The sequence below is a fragment of the Bombina bombina genome, chromosome 10 (genome assembly GCF_027579735.1).
Source record: "Bombina bombina isolate aBomBom1 chromosome 10, aBomBom1.pri, whole genome shotgun sequence".
Classification (NCBI taxonomy): Eukaryota; Metazoa; Chordata; class Amphibia; order Anura; family Bombinatoridae; genus Bombina; species Bombina bombina.
This window is the reverse complement of record NC_069508.1, coordinates 210,243,212-210,261,655: the sequence shown is the minus strand read 5'-3', so window position 1 is coordinate 210,261,655 and position 18,444 is coordinate 210,243,212. Positions and strand designations below refer to the sequence as shown.

General features: G+C 38.0%; 1 protein-coding gene across 1 annotated transcript in view; it reads right to left on the bottom strand.

The window, feature by feature from the left end:
* UBE2U (ubiquitin conjugating enzyme E2 U) overlaps nucleotides 1–18,444 on the bottom strand; it is a 169,010-nt gene that overhangs the window by 138,401 nt on the left and 12,165 nt on the right. The window contains exons 3-4 of the mRNA XM_053693081.1: nucleotides 17,868–17,949; nucleotides 12,545–12,637 (exon numbers count right to left, since the gene is read on the bottom strand). Coding sequence (XP_053549056.1) covers nucleotides 12,545–12,637; nucleotides 17,868–17,949 — 175 coding nt within the window. The remainder of the gene's footprint in view (nucleotides 1–12,544; nucleotides 12,638–17,867; nucleotides 17,950–18,444) is intronic.

Here is an 18,444-nt window from a genome sequence, read left to right as displayed (position 1 = left end):
GGTTAGAATAAGATAACGGCTTTAAAGAGAGCCGCAGGCGTAGTAGTAAAACCAATAGTATGGTGAGCAGTTAATATGCAAGTGTAGTAGTACCCAGCGGTTTAATGTCCCTTTAACATTTGAATAATGATTTCCCTTGACTTCATTATAGGTCTATGAAAATGAACGTTTGAATCGTATATTAGGCAAAGAGAAAAAATACTTTTTTTTCCACAAAGAAATGTGTTTAACAAAAAAAATCTGAATTTGTTCAAAATGGGACTAAGTAACCGATATTTGTATTTTTGTTTCCAAATGTTCGAAAACTTTCTTCAATCCTTAATGATTTTTGTCAGGCAACAAACCTCCGGGTATAAAGTTTTTCTTTAAAGGAACAATAAACCGATTTGAATACATTGTACTGAGGTTATTTCCACATCTCACTCTACCCATGTTGAAATTCACTGCATTCTAGAGTGCAGCAACTCTCCCTCAGATACCTGCAGTGAAACCAAAATGGCAGCACCCACAATTAGAGGGAGGGGCATGAAATCTATTTGGTGTATAGTGACCCTTTAAATAAACACATAGCTCCCTCAGGGTATGTGTTTTACCTTACAGTAACCTTTCCATACCACATAGCTTCCTCTTTGAATTTCCTTATGACATTTAAGGGTGTCGAAACTTTTTGCTGCTATTTAATACTCAGCACGAACTGTCAAATAATACTCCAAGTCCCTTACAGAGGATGTAAATAATATTAGAGAATGTATATTTATCTTTGACAAAATCAAGCTGCACAATCCAAACAAATATCAAGCTTGACAGATGTGAATTCCCTGCAGAAGGTTAGTGCTAATGTTGTTTAAGAATGTGGTACAGTCACATTTTAGAAAAGTGACGCGTCTACTGGTTTACTGACACTTCTTGGCTGCCCTAAACAGCCTTGGTTAATAAAAGAACGTTGAACTAAATTCCAGACGAGAAAGAGCTAAATACACGACTTTCATATCCAATTGTTCTTCTTGTTACACGGTCATTATCCTTAGATGGTTCTGTAACTGTGTTGAAAAAAATGTAACTTACACAGTTTTAGGTCTTAGATCTGTACCCAATTAACTGCAGTAATAAAAGAATACAAGAATATATGTAGTATGTTTTAGCTCGGCAGGATATTACAGAATCATATAAATGATTCAAGTTTAATAGGTTTTATTTTCCAATTCCAGAAATGACTTTAAGTTTACATCATCTTTTTTGTGCTAACACTTGGACAAGGCTGAACAACAATTCTATGTATCTGCAGAAGTAAAAATGACAAGCTATACATTTTCAGTCTCCCGCTCTTTGTCACATTGCAATGGAGAAGATAATCTTCAGACTTTAATGGGAATAGCAAAGCAGACAGATGAGACAATGGGGGGTAGTTATCAACGCGTCTACTTTTCCTGCCTTCGCCGGCCCAATACGCCCGCCTAAGCTCGCCTCACATCGCCGCCGCGAACCTGCAAAAATTCGCCTAAGTTATCAAAAAAGCTGTCAAAAAGCCGCGCACCAAGTACGGAGCGATGAGCAGCGGACTGTGAGAGTTATCACTCATCCGATCTCGCTGCTCTTCGGCTTTTTGACAGCTTTCTTGCTAGCCTGTCACTAAGCACCCACACTAAACTACACTGTTCTACCCCCTATACTGGCGCCCCCGGAGCCCCCCGCAACTAAATAAAGTTAGTAACCCCTAAACCGCCGCTCCTAGACCCCGCCGCAACTCTTATAAATGTATTAACCCCTAAACCGCCGCTCCCGGACACCGCCGCAACCTACATTATACCTAGTAACCCCTATCCTAGGTTAAGTTATTAACCCTTATCCTGCCGATCCCGGACCTCGCCACAACTAAATAAATAGTTTAACCCCTAAACCGCCGCTCCCTGACCCCGCTGCAACTATAATATTTGTATTAACCCCTAAACCGCCGCTCCCCGACCCCGCCGCAACCTATATTAAATTTATTAACCCCTATCCTGCCCCCCCTACACTGTCGCCACCTATAATAAATTTATTAACCCCTATCCTGCCCCCCACTACACCGCCGCCACTGTAATAAAATTATTAACCCCTAAACCTAAGTCTAACACTAATCCTAACATTCCCTAACTTAAATATTAATTAAATAAATCTAAATAATATTTCTATTATGAACTAAATTAATCCTATTTAAAACTAAATACTTACCTTTAAAATAAACCCTAATATAGCTACAATATAAATAATAATTAGGATTTATTTTTATTTTACAGGCAAATTTCAATTTATTTTAACTAGGTACAATAGCTATTAAATAGTTATTAACTATTTAATAGCTTACCTAGCTAAAATAAAGAGAAATTAACCTGTAAAATAAAAACTAACCTAAGTTACAATTACACCTAACACTACACTATACTTTAATAAATTATTCCTATTTAAAACTAAATACTTACCTGTAAAATAAACCCTAAGATAGCTACGATATAATTAATAATTACATTGTAGCTATCTTAGGATTTATATTTATTTTACAGGTAACTTTGTATTTATTTTAGCTAGTTAGAATAGTTATTAAATAGTTATTAACTATTTAATAACTACCTAGCTAAAAGAAATACAAAATTACCTGTAAAATAAATCCTAACCTAAGTTACAATTAAACCTAACACTACACTATCATTAAATTAATTAAATAAATTAACTACAAATAACTACAATTAAATACAATTACATAAACTAACTAAAGTACAAAAAATAAAAAAAAGGTAAGTTACAAAAAATAAAAAAAGCTAAGTTACAAAAAATAAAAAAGCTAAGTTACAAAAAAATAATTTACAAACATTTAAAAAATATTACAACAATTTTAAGCTACTTACACCTAATCTAAGCCCCCTAATAAAATAACAAAGCCCCCCAAAATAAAAAAATGCCCTACCCTATTCTAAATTAAAAAAGTTCAAAGCTCTTTTACCTTACCAGCCCTTAAAAGGGCCTTTCGTGGGGCATGCCCCAAAGAATTCAGCTCTTTTGCCTGTAAAAGAAAAATACAACCCCCCCAACATTAAAACCCACCACCCACATACCCCTAATCTAACCCAAACCCCCCTTAAAAAAACCTAACACTACCCCCCTGAAGATCATCCTACCTTGAGTCGTCTTCACTCAGCCGAGCAGCGATGGAACCGAAGAGGAGATCCGGAGCGGCAGAAGTTATCCTCCAAGGGGTGCTGAAGAAATCTTCCATCCGATGAAGTGATCCTCCAAGCGGCGCTGAAGAAGTCTTCCATCCGATGAAGTGATCCTCCAAGCGGCGCTGAAGAAGCCTTCCATCCGATGAAGTGATCCTCCAAGCGGCGCTGAAGAAGTCTTCGATCCGGGCGATGTCATCTTCCAAGCGGGGTCTTCAATCATCTTCTTCAGGATCCATCTTCATTCCGCCGACGCGGAACATCCTTCTTTCCCGATGGACTACCGACGAATGAAGGCTCCTTTAAGGGACGTCATCCAAGATGGCGTCCCTTCAATTCCGATTGGCTGATAGGATTCTATCAGCCAATCGGAATTAAGGTAGGAAAAATCTGATTGGCTGATTGAATCAGCCAATCAGATTGAGCTCGCATTCTATTGCCTGATCGGAACAGCCAATAGAATGCAAGCTCAATCTGATTGGCTGATTGGATCAGCCAATCGGATTGAACTTCAATCTGATTGCCTGATTCAATCAGCCAATCAGATTTTTCCTACCTTAATTCCAATTGGCTGATAGAATCCTATCAGCCAATCGGAATTGAAGGGACGCCATCTTGGATGATGTCCCTTAAAGGAGCGTTCATTCATCGGTAGTCCGTCGGGAAAGAAGGATGTTCCGCGTCGGCGGAATGAAGATGGATCCTGAAGAAGAAGATTGAAGACCCCGCTTGGAAGATGACATCGCCGCTTGGAGGATCACTTCATCGGATGGAAGACTTCTTCAGCGCCGCTTGGAGGATCACTTCATCGGATGGAAGATTTCTTCAGCGCCCCTTGGAGGATCACTTCTGCCGCTCCGGATCTCCTCTTCGGTTCCATCGCTGCTCAGCTGAGTGAAGACGACTCAAGGTAGGATGATCTTCAGGGGGGTAGTGTTAGTTTTTTTTAAGGGGGGTTTGGGTTAGATTAGGGGTATGTGGGTGGTGGGTTTTAATGTTGGGGGGGGTTGTATTTTTCTTTTACAGGCAAAAGAGCTGAATTATTTGGGGCATGCCCCACGAAAGGCCCTTTTAAGGGCTGGTAAGGTAAAAAAGCTTTGAACTTTTTAAATTTAGAATAGGGTAGGGCATTTTTTTATTTTGGGGGGCTTTGTTATTTTATTAGGGGGCTTAGATTAGGTGTAAGTAGCTTAAAATTGTTGTAATATTTTTTAAATGTTTGTAACTTATTTTTTTTATTTTTTGTAACTTTAGTTAGTTTATGTAATTGTATTTAATTGTAGTTATTTCTAGTTAATTTATTTAATTAATTTAATGATAGTGTAGTGTTAGGTTTAATTGTAAATTAGGTTAGGATTTATTTTACAGGTAATTTTGTATTTCTTTTAGCTAGGTAGTTATTAAATAGTTAATAACTATTTAATAACTATTCTAACTAGCTAAAATAAATACAAAGTTACCTGTAAAATAAATATAAATTCTAAGATAGCTACAATGTAATTATTAACTATATTGTAGCTATCTTAGGGTTTATTTTACAGGTAAGTATTTAGTTTTAAATAGGAATAATTTATTAAAGTATAGTGTAGTGTTAGGTGTAATTGTAACTTAGGTTAGTTTTTATTTTACAGGTTAATTTCTCTTTATTTTAGCTAGGTAAGCTATTAAATAGTTAATAACTATTTAATAGCTATTGTACCTAGTTAAAATAAATTGAAATTTGCCTGTAAAATAAAAATAAATCCTAACATAGCTACAATATAATTATTATTTATATTGTAGCTATATTAGGGTTTATTTTAAAGGTAAGTATTTAGTTTTAAATAGGATTAATTTAGTTCATAATAGAAATATTATTTAGATTTATTTAATTAATATTTAAGTTAGGGGGTGTTAGGGTTAGTGTTAGACTTAGGTTTAGGGGTTAATAATTTTATTACAGTGGCGGCGGTGTAGTGGGGGGCAGGATAGGGGTTAATAAATTTATTATAGGTGGCGACGGTGTAGGGGGGGCAGGATAGGAGTTAATAAATTTAATATAGGTTGCGGCGGGGTCCGGGAGCGGCGGTTTAGGGGTTAATACATATATTATAGTTGCGGCGGGGTCAGGGAGCGGCGGTTTAGGGGTTAAAATGTTTATTATAGCTTGCGGTGGGCTCCGGGAGCGGCGGTTTAGGTGGTAATACATTTATTTTGTTGCGGCGGTGTAGGGGGGGCAGATTAGGGGTGTTTAGACTCGGGGTACATGTTAGGGTGTTAGGTGCAGACATCTCCCATAGGAATCAATGGGATGTCTGTCAGCAGCGAACATGAACTTTCGCTATGGTCATACTCCCATTGATTCCTATGGGATCCGCCGACTCCAGGGCGGCGGATTGAAAACCAGGTATGCTGGGCCGTAAAAGTGCCGAGCGTACCTGCTAGTTTTTTGATAACTAGCAAAAGTAGTCAGATTGTGCCGAACTTGTGTGCGGAACATCTGGAGTGACGTAAGAATCGATCTGTGTCGGACTGAGTCCGGCGGATCGATGCTTACGTCACAAAATTCTACTTTTGCCGGTATCTAGGGCTTGATAACTAAGGTGAATCAGCCTCGCCAAAAATACGCTGCGGAATTCCAGCGTATTTGAGGTTGACGGCTTGATAACTACCCCCCAATATGTGCTTTAAATATTAAATAAAAAGGAAACAAATTACAACCAAAAAATAGTGCACACAAAGCTCTTAACTGTATAGGTAATAATAAACAACAGTCTCAGGCACTTATGAAAGGTAAGAGTATCCTTTAGCAATATGCAAGTGCAATCTGTCTCCCTCTGCGCGGTGTTGCGCTCTGTACTTGCACTGACTGAAATAGCTGACAAGCTCCTCTGTGTAAACGGATGAAAAGGGGTGGAGTTTTCCTCTAGCGTCGACTTCTACTTCAGCGGCTAGAGATAATAACCAAAAGTAAACGGAGTTCAGATTGGTATTGAGATGGAAATGCTGAATGGTATTCGAAGGTAAATTACAGTGGATTAAGCTGTTAGCAGGGAAACCGCTGTGATAGATGCAGGCAGATATTAAGAGGCTGCGAGAGTGTAAGAAACTCTGCTTCTATATTCCGGAATGAATGCGAATGCAACACTGTTGCGAGTGACTCCAAAATATTCTTCGTTGGTCAAACAGAATATGAGACAAACTAATTTGTAATCCAAGTAGGTGTAGAGCTCAGTGGCCGATGCTGCTTTGAAAAACGAACAAAATACTAAGCACTGAGCGTTGTGATCTGAGGTGCTTTATCAACTTTGTGGGCAGGGCAGAGTGAGTCATAGCTGAAATTAAAGGTACATGGATAACCAAGGCAGAACTCTGACAATGTAATTTAAAGGAACCTTCATTTGTTGTTAGTCGTCTGGAAGAAGAGGATGCTCCGCGTCGGATGTTTTGAAGATGGACCCGCTCCGCGCCGGATGGATGAAGATAAAAGATGCCATTTGGATGAAAACCTCTGCCTGATAGAGGACCTCTTCTGCCCCAATCGGTTGAAGACTTCTGCCGCTCCTGATGTCCTCTTCTGTTCCATCGGTGCCCCGCTGGGTGAAGACAGCTCAAGGTAGGGTGATCTTCAATGGGGTAGTGTTAGGTTTTTTTAAGGGGGGATTGGGTGGGTTTTAGAGTAGGGGTGTGTGGGTGGTGGGTTGTAATGTTGGGGAGGATTGTATTTTATTTTACAGGTAAAAGAGCTGATTACTTTGGGGCAATGCCCCGCAAAAAAACCTTTTAAGGGCTGGTAAAAGAGCTGATTACTTTTGTAATTTAGTATAGGGTAGGGAATTTTATTATTTTGGGGGGCTTTTTTATTTTATTAGGGGCCTTAGATTAGGTTAATTAGATTAAAATTCTTGTAATATTTTTTTATTTTTTGTAATTTAGTGTTTGTTTTTTTTTGTATTATAGATTAGTTTATTTAATTGTATTTTAGTTTAGATCATTGTAGGTAATATATTTAATTAATTTATTGATAGTGTAGTGTTAGGTGTATTTGTAACTTAGGTTAGGATTTATTTTACAGGTAATTTTGTAATTATTTTAACTAGGTAGCTATTAAATAGTTATTAACTATTTAATAGCTATTGTATCTAGCTAAAATAAATACAAAGTTGCCTGTAAAATAAATATAAATCCTAAAATAGCTACAATATAACTATTAGTTATATTGTAGCTATCTTATGGTTTATTTTATAGGTAAGTATTTAGTTTTAAATAGGAATAATTTATTTAATTATAGTAAATTTATTTAGATTTATTTAAATTATATTTAAGTTAGGGGGGGTATTAGGGTTAGGGTTAGACTTAGGTTTAGGGGTTAATAACTTTATTATAGTAGCAGCGATGTTGGGGGCGGCAGATTAGGGGTTAATTATTGTAGGTAGGTTGCAGCGACGTTGGGGGGGGGGCAGATTAGGGGTTAATAAAATGTATTATAGTGTTTGTGAGGCCGGATTGCTGCGGTTTAGGGGTTAATACATTTATTATAGTGGCGCGATGTCCGGTCGGCAGATTAGGGGTTAATAAGTGTAGGTAGGTGGCGGCGACGTTAGGGGGGGCAGATTAGGGGTTAATAAATATAATATAGGTGTTGGCGATGTTAGGGACAGCAGATTAGGGGTTCATAGCTATAATGTAGGTGGCGGCGGTGTCTGGTCGGCAGATTAGGGGTTAAATAATTTTATTATAGTGTTTACGATGTGGGGGGGGCTCGGTTTAGGGGTTAATAGGTAGTTTATGGGTGTTAGTGTACTTTGTAGCATGGTAGTTAAGAGCTTTATGTTCCGGCGTTAGCCCATAAAACTCTTAACTACTGACTTTTAAATGCGGTAGGAGACTTGGAGGTAGAGGCTGTACCATTCACTTCCTCCAAGACTCGTAATACCGGCGTTAGGCAAATCCAATTAAAAAGATAGGATACACAATTGACGTAAGGGGATTTGCGGTAGCCAAAAGTTGCGGAAGAAAAGTGAGCGGTACACCTGTACCTGCCATACTCGTAATACCAGCGGGCATTAAAAAGCAGCGTTAGGACCCCTTAACACTGCTTTTTAAGGATAACGCAGAACTCGTAATCTAGGCGTAACTAAATTACAAAAAAACAAAACACCAAATTACGAAAAATAAGAAACAAATTATCAAAAATAAAAAACAATTACACCTAATCTAATAGCCCTATCAAAATAAAAAAGCCCCCCCCCCAATAAAAAACCTAGCCTACAATAAACTACCAATGGCCCTTAAAAAGGCCTTTTTGTGGGGCATTGCCCCAAATAAATCAGCTCTTTTGCCTGTAAAAAAAATTCAAACACCCCCCCAACAGTAAAACCCACCACCCAACCAACTCCCCCAAATAAAAAAACTATCTAAAATAACATCAATGGGGAGAGCCCATTGATGTCTATGGGGAAATAAAAATACTGTTTAAACCTAACACCCTAACATAAACCCTAGGTCTAATTCGAATTAGCCAATAGAATGAGAGCTGCTTAAATCCTATTGGCTGATTTGAGTACCCAATAGGATTTTAGCAGCCCTATTTCCTATTGGCTGATTTAAATTTTTCAGCCAATAGGAATGCAAGGGACGCCATCTTGAATCGCGTCCCTTGCATTGAAGATTCAGTGTATGGCGGCGACCATATGAAGAGGATGCTCCACGCTGGATGTCTTCAAGATGGACCGAAGAGGCCACCTGGATGAAGACTTCTTGCCGCCTGGATGAGGACTTCGACGGCTGGTTGAAGATAGAAGAGGCCGCCTGAATGAAGACTTCGCCGGCTGGATGAAGATTGTTCAAGTTGGACTTCAACAACTGTAAGTGGATTGGATTGTCGGAGGTAAGTGTTAGGTTTTTTAAGGTTTTTTTGGGCATTTGTTTTTTTTTAGTTTAGGGTCTGGGCCGTAAAAGGGCTAAATGCCCTTAAGGGCAATGCCCATACAAATGCCCTTTTCAGGGCAATGGGTAACTTAGGTTATTTTAGATAGTTTTTTTATTTGGGGGGGTTGGTTGGGTGGTGGGTTTTACTGTTGGGGGTGTTTGTATTTGTTTTACAGGTAAAAGAGCGGATATCTTTGGGGCAATGCCTCACAAAAGCCAATTTTAAGGAACATTGGTAGTTTATTTTTTTTGTGTAATTCTTTTTTATTTTTGATAATTTGTTATTTTGCGTAATGTATTTTTTTAGGGGGTGGTTTTTTTTGTAGCAAAAGAGTTTAACTTAGGGCAATGCCCTACAAAAGGCCATTTTAAGGGCCCCCAAAACTACCAGGGGATGGGGGTTTGTATAGTGTTAGGGGGTGTTTGTATTTTTTTTTGTAGCAAAAGAGCTGTTTAACTCAGGGCAATGCCCTACAAAAGGCCCTTTTAAGGGCCCCCCAAAAGGCCCTTTTAAGGGCCCTTGGTAGTTTATTCTAGAGTAGGTATTTTTATTTTGGGGTGTTTTTTTTGTAAGGGTATTAGAATAGGATTAATCTTTATTTTTTTGGATAATTTTGTTTGTTGTTTTTTTTGGATAATTTCGTTTTTTTTGTAATGGTAGTTTTTTTTTATTTTTTGTAATGTTAGGTTTTAGTGTAAGGCAGGTTAGGTTTTATTTCACAGGTAAGTTTGTATTTATTTTAACTAGGTAGTTATTAAATAGTTTATAAATATTTACTAACTAGTCTACCTAGTTAAAATAAAAACAAACTTACCTGTGAAATAAAAATAAAACCTAAGATAGTTACATTATAACTATTAGTTACATTGTAGCTATCCTAGGTTTTATTTCACAGGTATTTCGTTTTAAATAGGTATTATTTAGTTAATAATTGTAAATGTAATTTAGATCTAATTTATTTATGTTAAAGTTAGGGGGGGTTAGGTTTAGGTGTTAATATAGTTTAATTTAGCTTGTTGCGATGTGAGGGGGCTGGCGGTTTAGGGGTTAATAAGTATTATTTAGTTAATAATTGTAAATGTAATTTAAATCTAATTTAATTATGTTAAAGTTAGGGGGGGATAGGTTTAGGGTTAGGAGTTAATATAGTTTAATTTAGCTTGTTACGATGTGGGGGGCTGGAGGTTTAGGGGTTAATAGGTTTATTTAGTTAATAATTGTAAATTTAATTTAGCTATATTTTTATTATGTTAAAGTTAGGGGGTGTTAGGGTTAGGTTTAGGGCTACGTTAGGGTTAGGGTTACATTAGGGTTAGGTTTAGGGGTTAATATAGTTTAATTTAGCTTGTTGCGATGTGAGGGGGCTGGCAGTTTAGGGGTTAATAAGTATTATTTAGTTAATAATTGTAAATGTAATTTAGATCTAATTTAATTATGTTAAAGTTAGGGGGGGATAGGTTTAGGGGTTAATATAGTTTAATTTAGCTTGTTGCAATGTGGGGGGATGGCAGTTTAGGGGTTAATAAATGTAGAATAGTGGCGGTGATATCAGGACCGGCAGATTAGGGGTTAATAATTTTATTTAAGTAGCCGTGATATTGTGAGCAGCAGATCAGGGGTTAATAACTGTAGGCAGGCGTCAGTGATGTCAGGGCAGCAGCAGATTAGGGGTGCTTAGACGTAGGGTTTATGTTAGGGTGTTAGGTTTAAACAATATTTTTATTTCCCCATAGACATCAATGAGGCTGCGTTACGGAACTTTTGTTTCCGCGATCACAGGTGTTAGTTTTTTTTTTTGCCGGCTCTCTCCATTGATATCTATGGGGAAATCGTGCACGAGCACATCTCAGCAGTGCTCTGATTGTGTGCGGTATGGAGCGCAACGCAACCATATCGCACGCAAAAGGCATATGTTTGAAAACTTGTAATGGCAGCGCTATAGGAAATTAAATAATGTAACTTTTGTTGCATTCGTTAATTTCTCTATAGCGCTCAAAACTCGTATAAGTCGTATAATATAACTTTCATTAGGTTTATTCTAAAATGCAGCTAATGATAGCAGAACTCACTAACACGCAAAGCAGAAGAGCAATAAACCCACAGAATTATAGATCTTAACAACAAATAAGAACCAAATGGCCCATTGAGTCTTTATTTCCTTCTAAAGTGAGACCGTAATGAATTCACAGGATAGTCCTCTAGAGCATTTTCTTTATAAAATTACATAAAATCTGGTCTTTATCATCGTTATTTAAAGTCTATTTCATGAATCAACCACCCTTAAAGAAGTACTTACACAAATAACTCCTGATCCTTCATCCTTCCGAGCTGAGATCATGATCTCTTGTTCTGGTGTTAGATTTTTGTGACAAATGGTTTAATTCTCACCCAAGCTGGGCTTGATAACTCTCAAAATATTTGATCTTCATTTCCCAATAATGTTTACAACTGATAATGACTGTTGATCACTAAAAAAACAAATTGATAGCTGAAAACAAAACAACTGCCCTCCAAGCTGCCCAGCCACTCTCACCAACTGATCAGACCACTCGTATTTATTCTGCTGGTCCACAGGGCCAGACTGGGAAATCAAACTGGCCCTGGAAATTTTTGAAGACCTACCCAGCCTCCACCCTGCCCAACCCCTTTAGCTTGCCTCAGTTGCCTGCCAAGTGCTCTGTCTGTTCTAGGGGCCACTGATCTGCTCTCCCAGGCCCCCTCACCCAGGGCAGGAATGGAGCGGCCTTGAATAGATGCACTATGCATGCGTACAAGGTTCACTTCTTGACCTCCCTGGAGGTTCTCTCTGCACCTCTGCCCAACGGATGTAGCCCTGCTGGTGGCCCACGGATTAACCTCCCGGTATCCCACTGATCCAGGATTCTCTTCTCTACTAATTGTCTCCTGTCTCTATCTCTGCCTGCATTATCTTAGCATGTCCTTTGCTTTTTAATGGATAGAGCATGGAGAGTGAGCAAATTACAAATGGTGAGTTAAGTAATGCACTCCAGAGCTGAATCATTTTGTGCTTTTGGAGACTTGACGTTAAGTGTTAACACTTGGAAATATGCATAAGAAAACACATTAAAAATACAGTATTTCTCTTATATTTATATAATTAATACAAATTAAATGTAAATTAATGGTGTATTATAAAAAAAAAAATAATATTGATTTAAAAGTATATGATATATGAAAAGATGCTATCTGGTATCCATGTGCTAGCATGCCCCAGACAATTGCCTGAGCGCTACAATATTACTTTTAACTTGTAATCTGAGTGCAAAAATAAAAGCACTATTAATTTAACTAATTGATGTTAGCGCACAATAACGCTTACACTTTAGCACTCCATTCTAGCCCATAAAAACTTGTGATGAAAGTCTTTCAATACCATGCAGTGCATGCAATAATGATATTAACAACAAGCACGTCTTACCATTTGGATGATATGGAATAGTATTACAAATTATGCTTGGAGGGGTATAGTTGTATTTTTCATTGTAAGTCATAGTGAGTTGGAGAACGGCTCCTGTAAACAATAAAAATAATAATAAATAATTAAAAAAATGCTTTCTCTTAGTGTGATTGGACTTTATACATTTTCCCTGCTTCATTTGTCATATATGACCTATAGCAGGGGTGCCTTGTTCGGTGAGTTGGGGGTTTGCCAGTGTGATCTATTTAAGTGCATATTGCTGTAATGCCTTGGTGCTAAATCAGGATAATAAATCTTAGAAGTAATGTACTTGAACAAACACTGATATATTTGACAGCAAAGTACTATATAGTTACTGTGTTATATTGATGGAGGTCTGTTCATTATAAAAATGACTTAAGACATAACATACAGTGTCACCCCAAGGCCTCTATTTATCAAGCTGTCTACTTACCTGTATTCGACGGCCCCAATACGCTTGCCTAAGATCGCCTACCATCGCTGCCGCAGACCTGAATACATTCGTCAAAATTATCAAGAAAGCTGTCAAAAACCTGCGCACCAAGTAAGGAGCGATGAGCAGCGGACTGTTGTTAACTAACAGTCATCGATCTCGCTGCTCTTCGGCTTTTTTACAGCTTTCTTGCTACCCTGTCACTAAGCACCCACACTATACTATACTGTTTTACCCCTTATACCGCCGCCCCCCGCAACTATAATAAATATATTAACCCCTAAACCGCCACTCCTGGACCCCGCCACAACTCTGATAAAGTTATTAACCCCTAAACCGCTGCTCACGGACCCCCCACAACTCTAACAAAGTTATTAACCCCTAAACCGCCGCTCCCGGACCCCGCCGCCACCTACATTATACATATTAACCCCTAATATGCCCCCCTACACCGCCTCCACCTACATAAAGTTATTAACCCCTATCCTACCGCTCCCGGACCCCCCGCAACTCTAATAAAGTTATTAACCCCTAAACCGCCGCTCTCGGACCCCGCCGCCACCTACATTATACATATTAACCCCTAATCTGCCCCCCTACACTGCCGCAACCTACATTAAGTTATTAACCCCTATCCTGCCGATCTGGGACCCCGCCGCAACTAAATAAAATGTTTAACCCCCTAAACCGCCGCTCCCGGAGCCCACCGGCACCTACATTACATTTATTAACCCCTAATCTGCCCCCCCCTACACCGCCACCACCTACATTATATCTATTAACTCCTAAACCTAAGTCTAACTCTAACCCTAACACCCCCCTAACTTAAATATTATTTAAATTAATCTAAATAAATATTCCTATAATTAAATAAATTATTCCTATTTAAAACTAAATACTTACCTATAAAATAAACCCTAAGATAGCTACAATATAACTAATAATTACATTGTACCAATTTTAGGATTTATTTTTATTTTACAGGCAACTTTGTATTTATTTTAACTAGGTACAATAGTTATTAAATAGTTATTAACTATTTAATAACTACCTAGCTAAAATAAAAGACAAATTTACCTGTAAAATAAATCCTAACTTAAGTTATAATTACACCTAACACTATACTACAATTAAATAAATTAAATTAATTAAATACAATTACCTACAATTAAATAAAATTAACTAAAATTAACTAAAGTACAAAAAAATCCAAACACTAAATTACAGAAAATAAAAAAATTTACAAGAATTTTAAACTAATTACACCTAATCTAAGCCCCCTAATAAAATAAAAAATCTCCCCAAAATAATAAAATTCCCTATCCTATACTAAATTACAAATAGCCCTTAAAAGGACTTTTTGTGGGGCATTGCCCCAAAGTAATCAACTCTTTTACCTGTAAAATAAGAAATACACCCCACAGCATTAAAACCCACCACCCACACACCCAACCCTACTCTAAAACCCACCCAAACCCCCCTTAAAAAAAAACTAACACTAACCCCCTGAAGATCACCCTACCTTGAGCCGTCTTCACCCAGCCGGGCCAAAGTCCTCAATGAATCCGTGCAAAGTGGTCGATGGGCAGAAGTGTTCATCCAATCCGGCCAGAAGAGGTCATCCAGATTTTTTTTATTTTCTGTAATTTAGTGGGGGGTTTTTTGTACTTTAGTTAATTTTAGTTAATTTTATTTAATTGTAGGTAATTGTATTTAATTTATTTAATTTATTTAATTGTAGTATAGTGTTAGGTGTAATTGTAACTTAGGTTAGGATTTATTTTACAGGAAATTTGTCTTCATTTTAAATAGGTAGTTATTAAATAGTTAATAACTATTTAATAACTATTGTACCTAGTTAAAATAAATACAAACTTGCCTGTAAAATAAAAATAAACCCTAAGCTAGCTACAATGTAACTATTAGTTATATTGTAGCTATCTTAGGGTTTATTTTTATAGGTAAGTATTTAGTTTTAAATAGGAATAATTTAGTTAAAAATAGTAATTTTATTTAAATTAATTTAATTTAAATAATATTTAAGTTAGGGGGTGTTAGGGTGAGGGTTAGACTTAGGTTTAGGGGTTAATAACTTTAATATAGTGGCGGCGGTGTAGGGGGGCAGGATAGGGGTTAATAAGTTTAATGTAGGCTCCGGGAGCGGCGGTTTAGGGGTTAAACATTTTATTTAGTTGCGGCGGAGTCCAGGAGCGGCGGTTTAGGGGTTAATATGTATAATGTAGGTGGCAGTGTTGTCAGGGCAGCAGTTTAGGGGTTAATATGTATAATGTAGGTGGCGGCGGTGTCAGAGCGGCGGTTTAGGGGTTAATATGTATAATGTAGGTTGAGGTGGTGTCAGGGCAATGGTTTAGGGGTTAATATGTATAATGTAGGGTGTTAGGTGCAGACACTTCCCATAGGAATCAATGGGATATCGGGCAGCAGCGAACATAAGCTTTCACTGCTTTCCGACTCCCATTGATTCCTAAGGGATCCACCGCCTCCAGGGCGGCGGATTGAAAACCAGGTTCGTTGGGCCGGAATAGTGGCGAGCGTACCTGGTTGTTCTTTGATAACTAGCAAAAGTAGTCAGATTGTGCCAAACTTGCATTCGGAACATCTGTAGTGACGTAAGCATCGATCTGTGTCGGACTGAGTCCGGCGGATCGTATGTTACGTCACTATATTCTACTTCTGCTGGTCTGTAGGGCTTGATAACTATGGCGAATCAGCCTCGCCACAAATACACTGTGGAATTCCAGCGTATTTGCGGTTGATGGCTTGATAAATAGAGGTCCAACTATCCACCTAAGGAACCCTCTGATTTGTTTTATCCTTGGAAGTGGTTTCTTAAAGTCTCAGAGGCTGGTCTCTGGGGAGGCTTTGTGCCTTGTGATTGCATAACAACTTGTATCGCCATATAACATTTATAGATTCGTTTTTTAAACAGTGAGGTCATATTAGCCTTTCTGACTGCAGGGAAGTGATCTACTGCAAAGCAGATCTAAGAGTAGACTACAATCTACCAATTGGGCCTAGCTGTTCTGTGGGACATTTACATGTATATTTCATAAAACAAGTTTAATTCAAGTGAAGTCTGTAATATTTGTTTAATAGACCTCTCAGACCTTCCATTTGTATAACTAAGTTGTACATTTGCAAGAACAGTAGGTGGGAGCAGTGTTTCTTGTCATATAATGCTCCAGAAAAGTGCACACTACCTATCTAGATATCTCTTCAATTAAGAATACAATAGGAACAAAGTAAATCTGATAATAGTAAATTGAATTTTTTTTTTAAATTATTTGCTCTGTCTGAATCATGAAATAATTTTTGGGGGTTTCATGACACAATTTTTGGGGGTTTCATGAGACATAGGGGCCGATTTATCAATGTCAGGTGGACATGATACGCTGTCGACATCGCTGAATGCCGACAGCTTATGCTGTCAGCATTTAATATTGCACAAGCAGTTCTAGTGAACTGCTTGTGCAATGCAACCCCCTGCAATTGGCTGCTAGCAGGGGGTGTCAATCAGAGGATGTGGATGAGTTAAGAAGCTTCGCGCAGAAACAGGGGTATTCAGGGCCATCCAGCCATTGATAATTCAGCCCCATAGATGTATCTGTCAGTCTGCATACAAAATCACCCTTTTTATATTTGTTTCTTGTTGTAAACCCAAAAAGCTTTCTCTTCTGGAAAGTATAAATGTTGTAATTATGCCATTGCTTCATTGCTAAATTAATTACTGTATAAAGAAATGTAGATTCTGGCATTCCATTTGATGATATGACACAGTGAGTATTCTTAAAGGGACAGTCTACTTAAATTATTAATGTTTATTGTGTAAAAATATAGATAACACCTTTATTATCCATTCCCCAGTTTTGCATAACCATCATTGTTATATTAATATACTTTTTACCTCTTTGATTACCCTGTATCTAAGCCTCGGCAGACTGCTCCCTTATTTCAGTCCTTTTGACAGACTTGCATTTTAGCCAATCAGTGCCCTTTCATAAGTAACTCCACGGGCATGAGCACAATTTTATCTATAAAGCACACACTAACTAGCGCTGTCTAGCTGTGAAATACTGTAAAATGCTTTGAGATAAGAGGTGGCCTTCAAGGGCTTAGAAATTAGCATATAAGCCTACATAGTTCCACCTGAAGCGGAAGTTAAGAAGCAGCGGTCCTAAGACCGCTGCTCCTTAACTCGTCCGCCACCTCTGAGGTGGTGGACAGCTATCAGCCTGATCGAATACGATCAGGTTGATTGACACCCCCTCTGGCCGCGAATCTGCAGGGGGCGGTATTGCACCAGCAGTTCACAAGAACTGCTGGTGCAATGATAAATGATAACAGCGTATGCTGTCGACATTTATTGATGTGCGGTGGACATGATTCGCTATAGCGGATCATGTCTGTCCGCACCATTATAAATTTACCCCTATGTATTGTATGGGTGACGTTTCCAATATCCGATCTGATCTTTTTCTAATACAGAAATGTTGTTATCGATTGCATTGTGATTGTTGCAAAGTAAAAAATGCATATTGGGAACAGAAGAACAGCCAATAAACATTATCCACAAGAATTGGTTCCGGCCCTATTTTTAGGAAGTGAAAAATGCACAAGCAGTGCAACATTTGTATTAGGGGGCATAAATAGGTAATACCAAAACATAAAAATAGATTAGACCAGTTATGGCTAACCTTGGTACCCCTGATGGTTTGGAAATACTTTTCCCATGGTGCTTAGGCACTCTACAATCTAGTTGAGCATCATGGGAAATGTAGTTCTGAAACATGAGGGGTGCCGAGGTTAGCCATAACTGGACTAGACTGTAGCATATATTGGTGTACAAACCTTCCCAGAGTGAATCTTTCAGACCTTGCACCTTTGCTACCCATTGCAGTAAGTTTTCGGTTACAGGCGTTACAGAAATACCCTAAAATAAAATAAACAGAATATATTACAGTTATATTGTGTTCACAATGAGGCAAATACAAAAAAAACAGTTTCACCAACAGGAGGAAAATACCATTCTAATCAGTGAAAATTATAGACGTCATTTTAAAAATAAGAGCAAGATAAAGCTCCAAAACATTAAAAGTAAATCCTATAGCCAATATAAATCAGATTACGCTGCTTTAACCGTATAGTACCTTACAATCTCCTCTACTTTCATATGCAAGTTTTTTTTCTGAGAGTATTTTGCGTATTTTGACACAATCTCATCACCTTTTTAGTTTGCAAGAAAAAAGAGCGAGATCTGCTTGGGGGGGGATTATTTCACCTGTGCTCCAGTTCAGATATCCTCAGAATGTGACCTGTTAATACTGAGGACAGGTGTGAAGACCAGTGGTCTAGAGAATATATCAAACGTGGCACAGAAATGTGAGCTTATCTATGTGCAGTGTAGCTTTATTATGATTTCTACCGT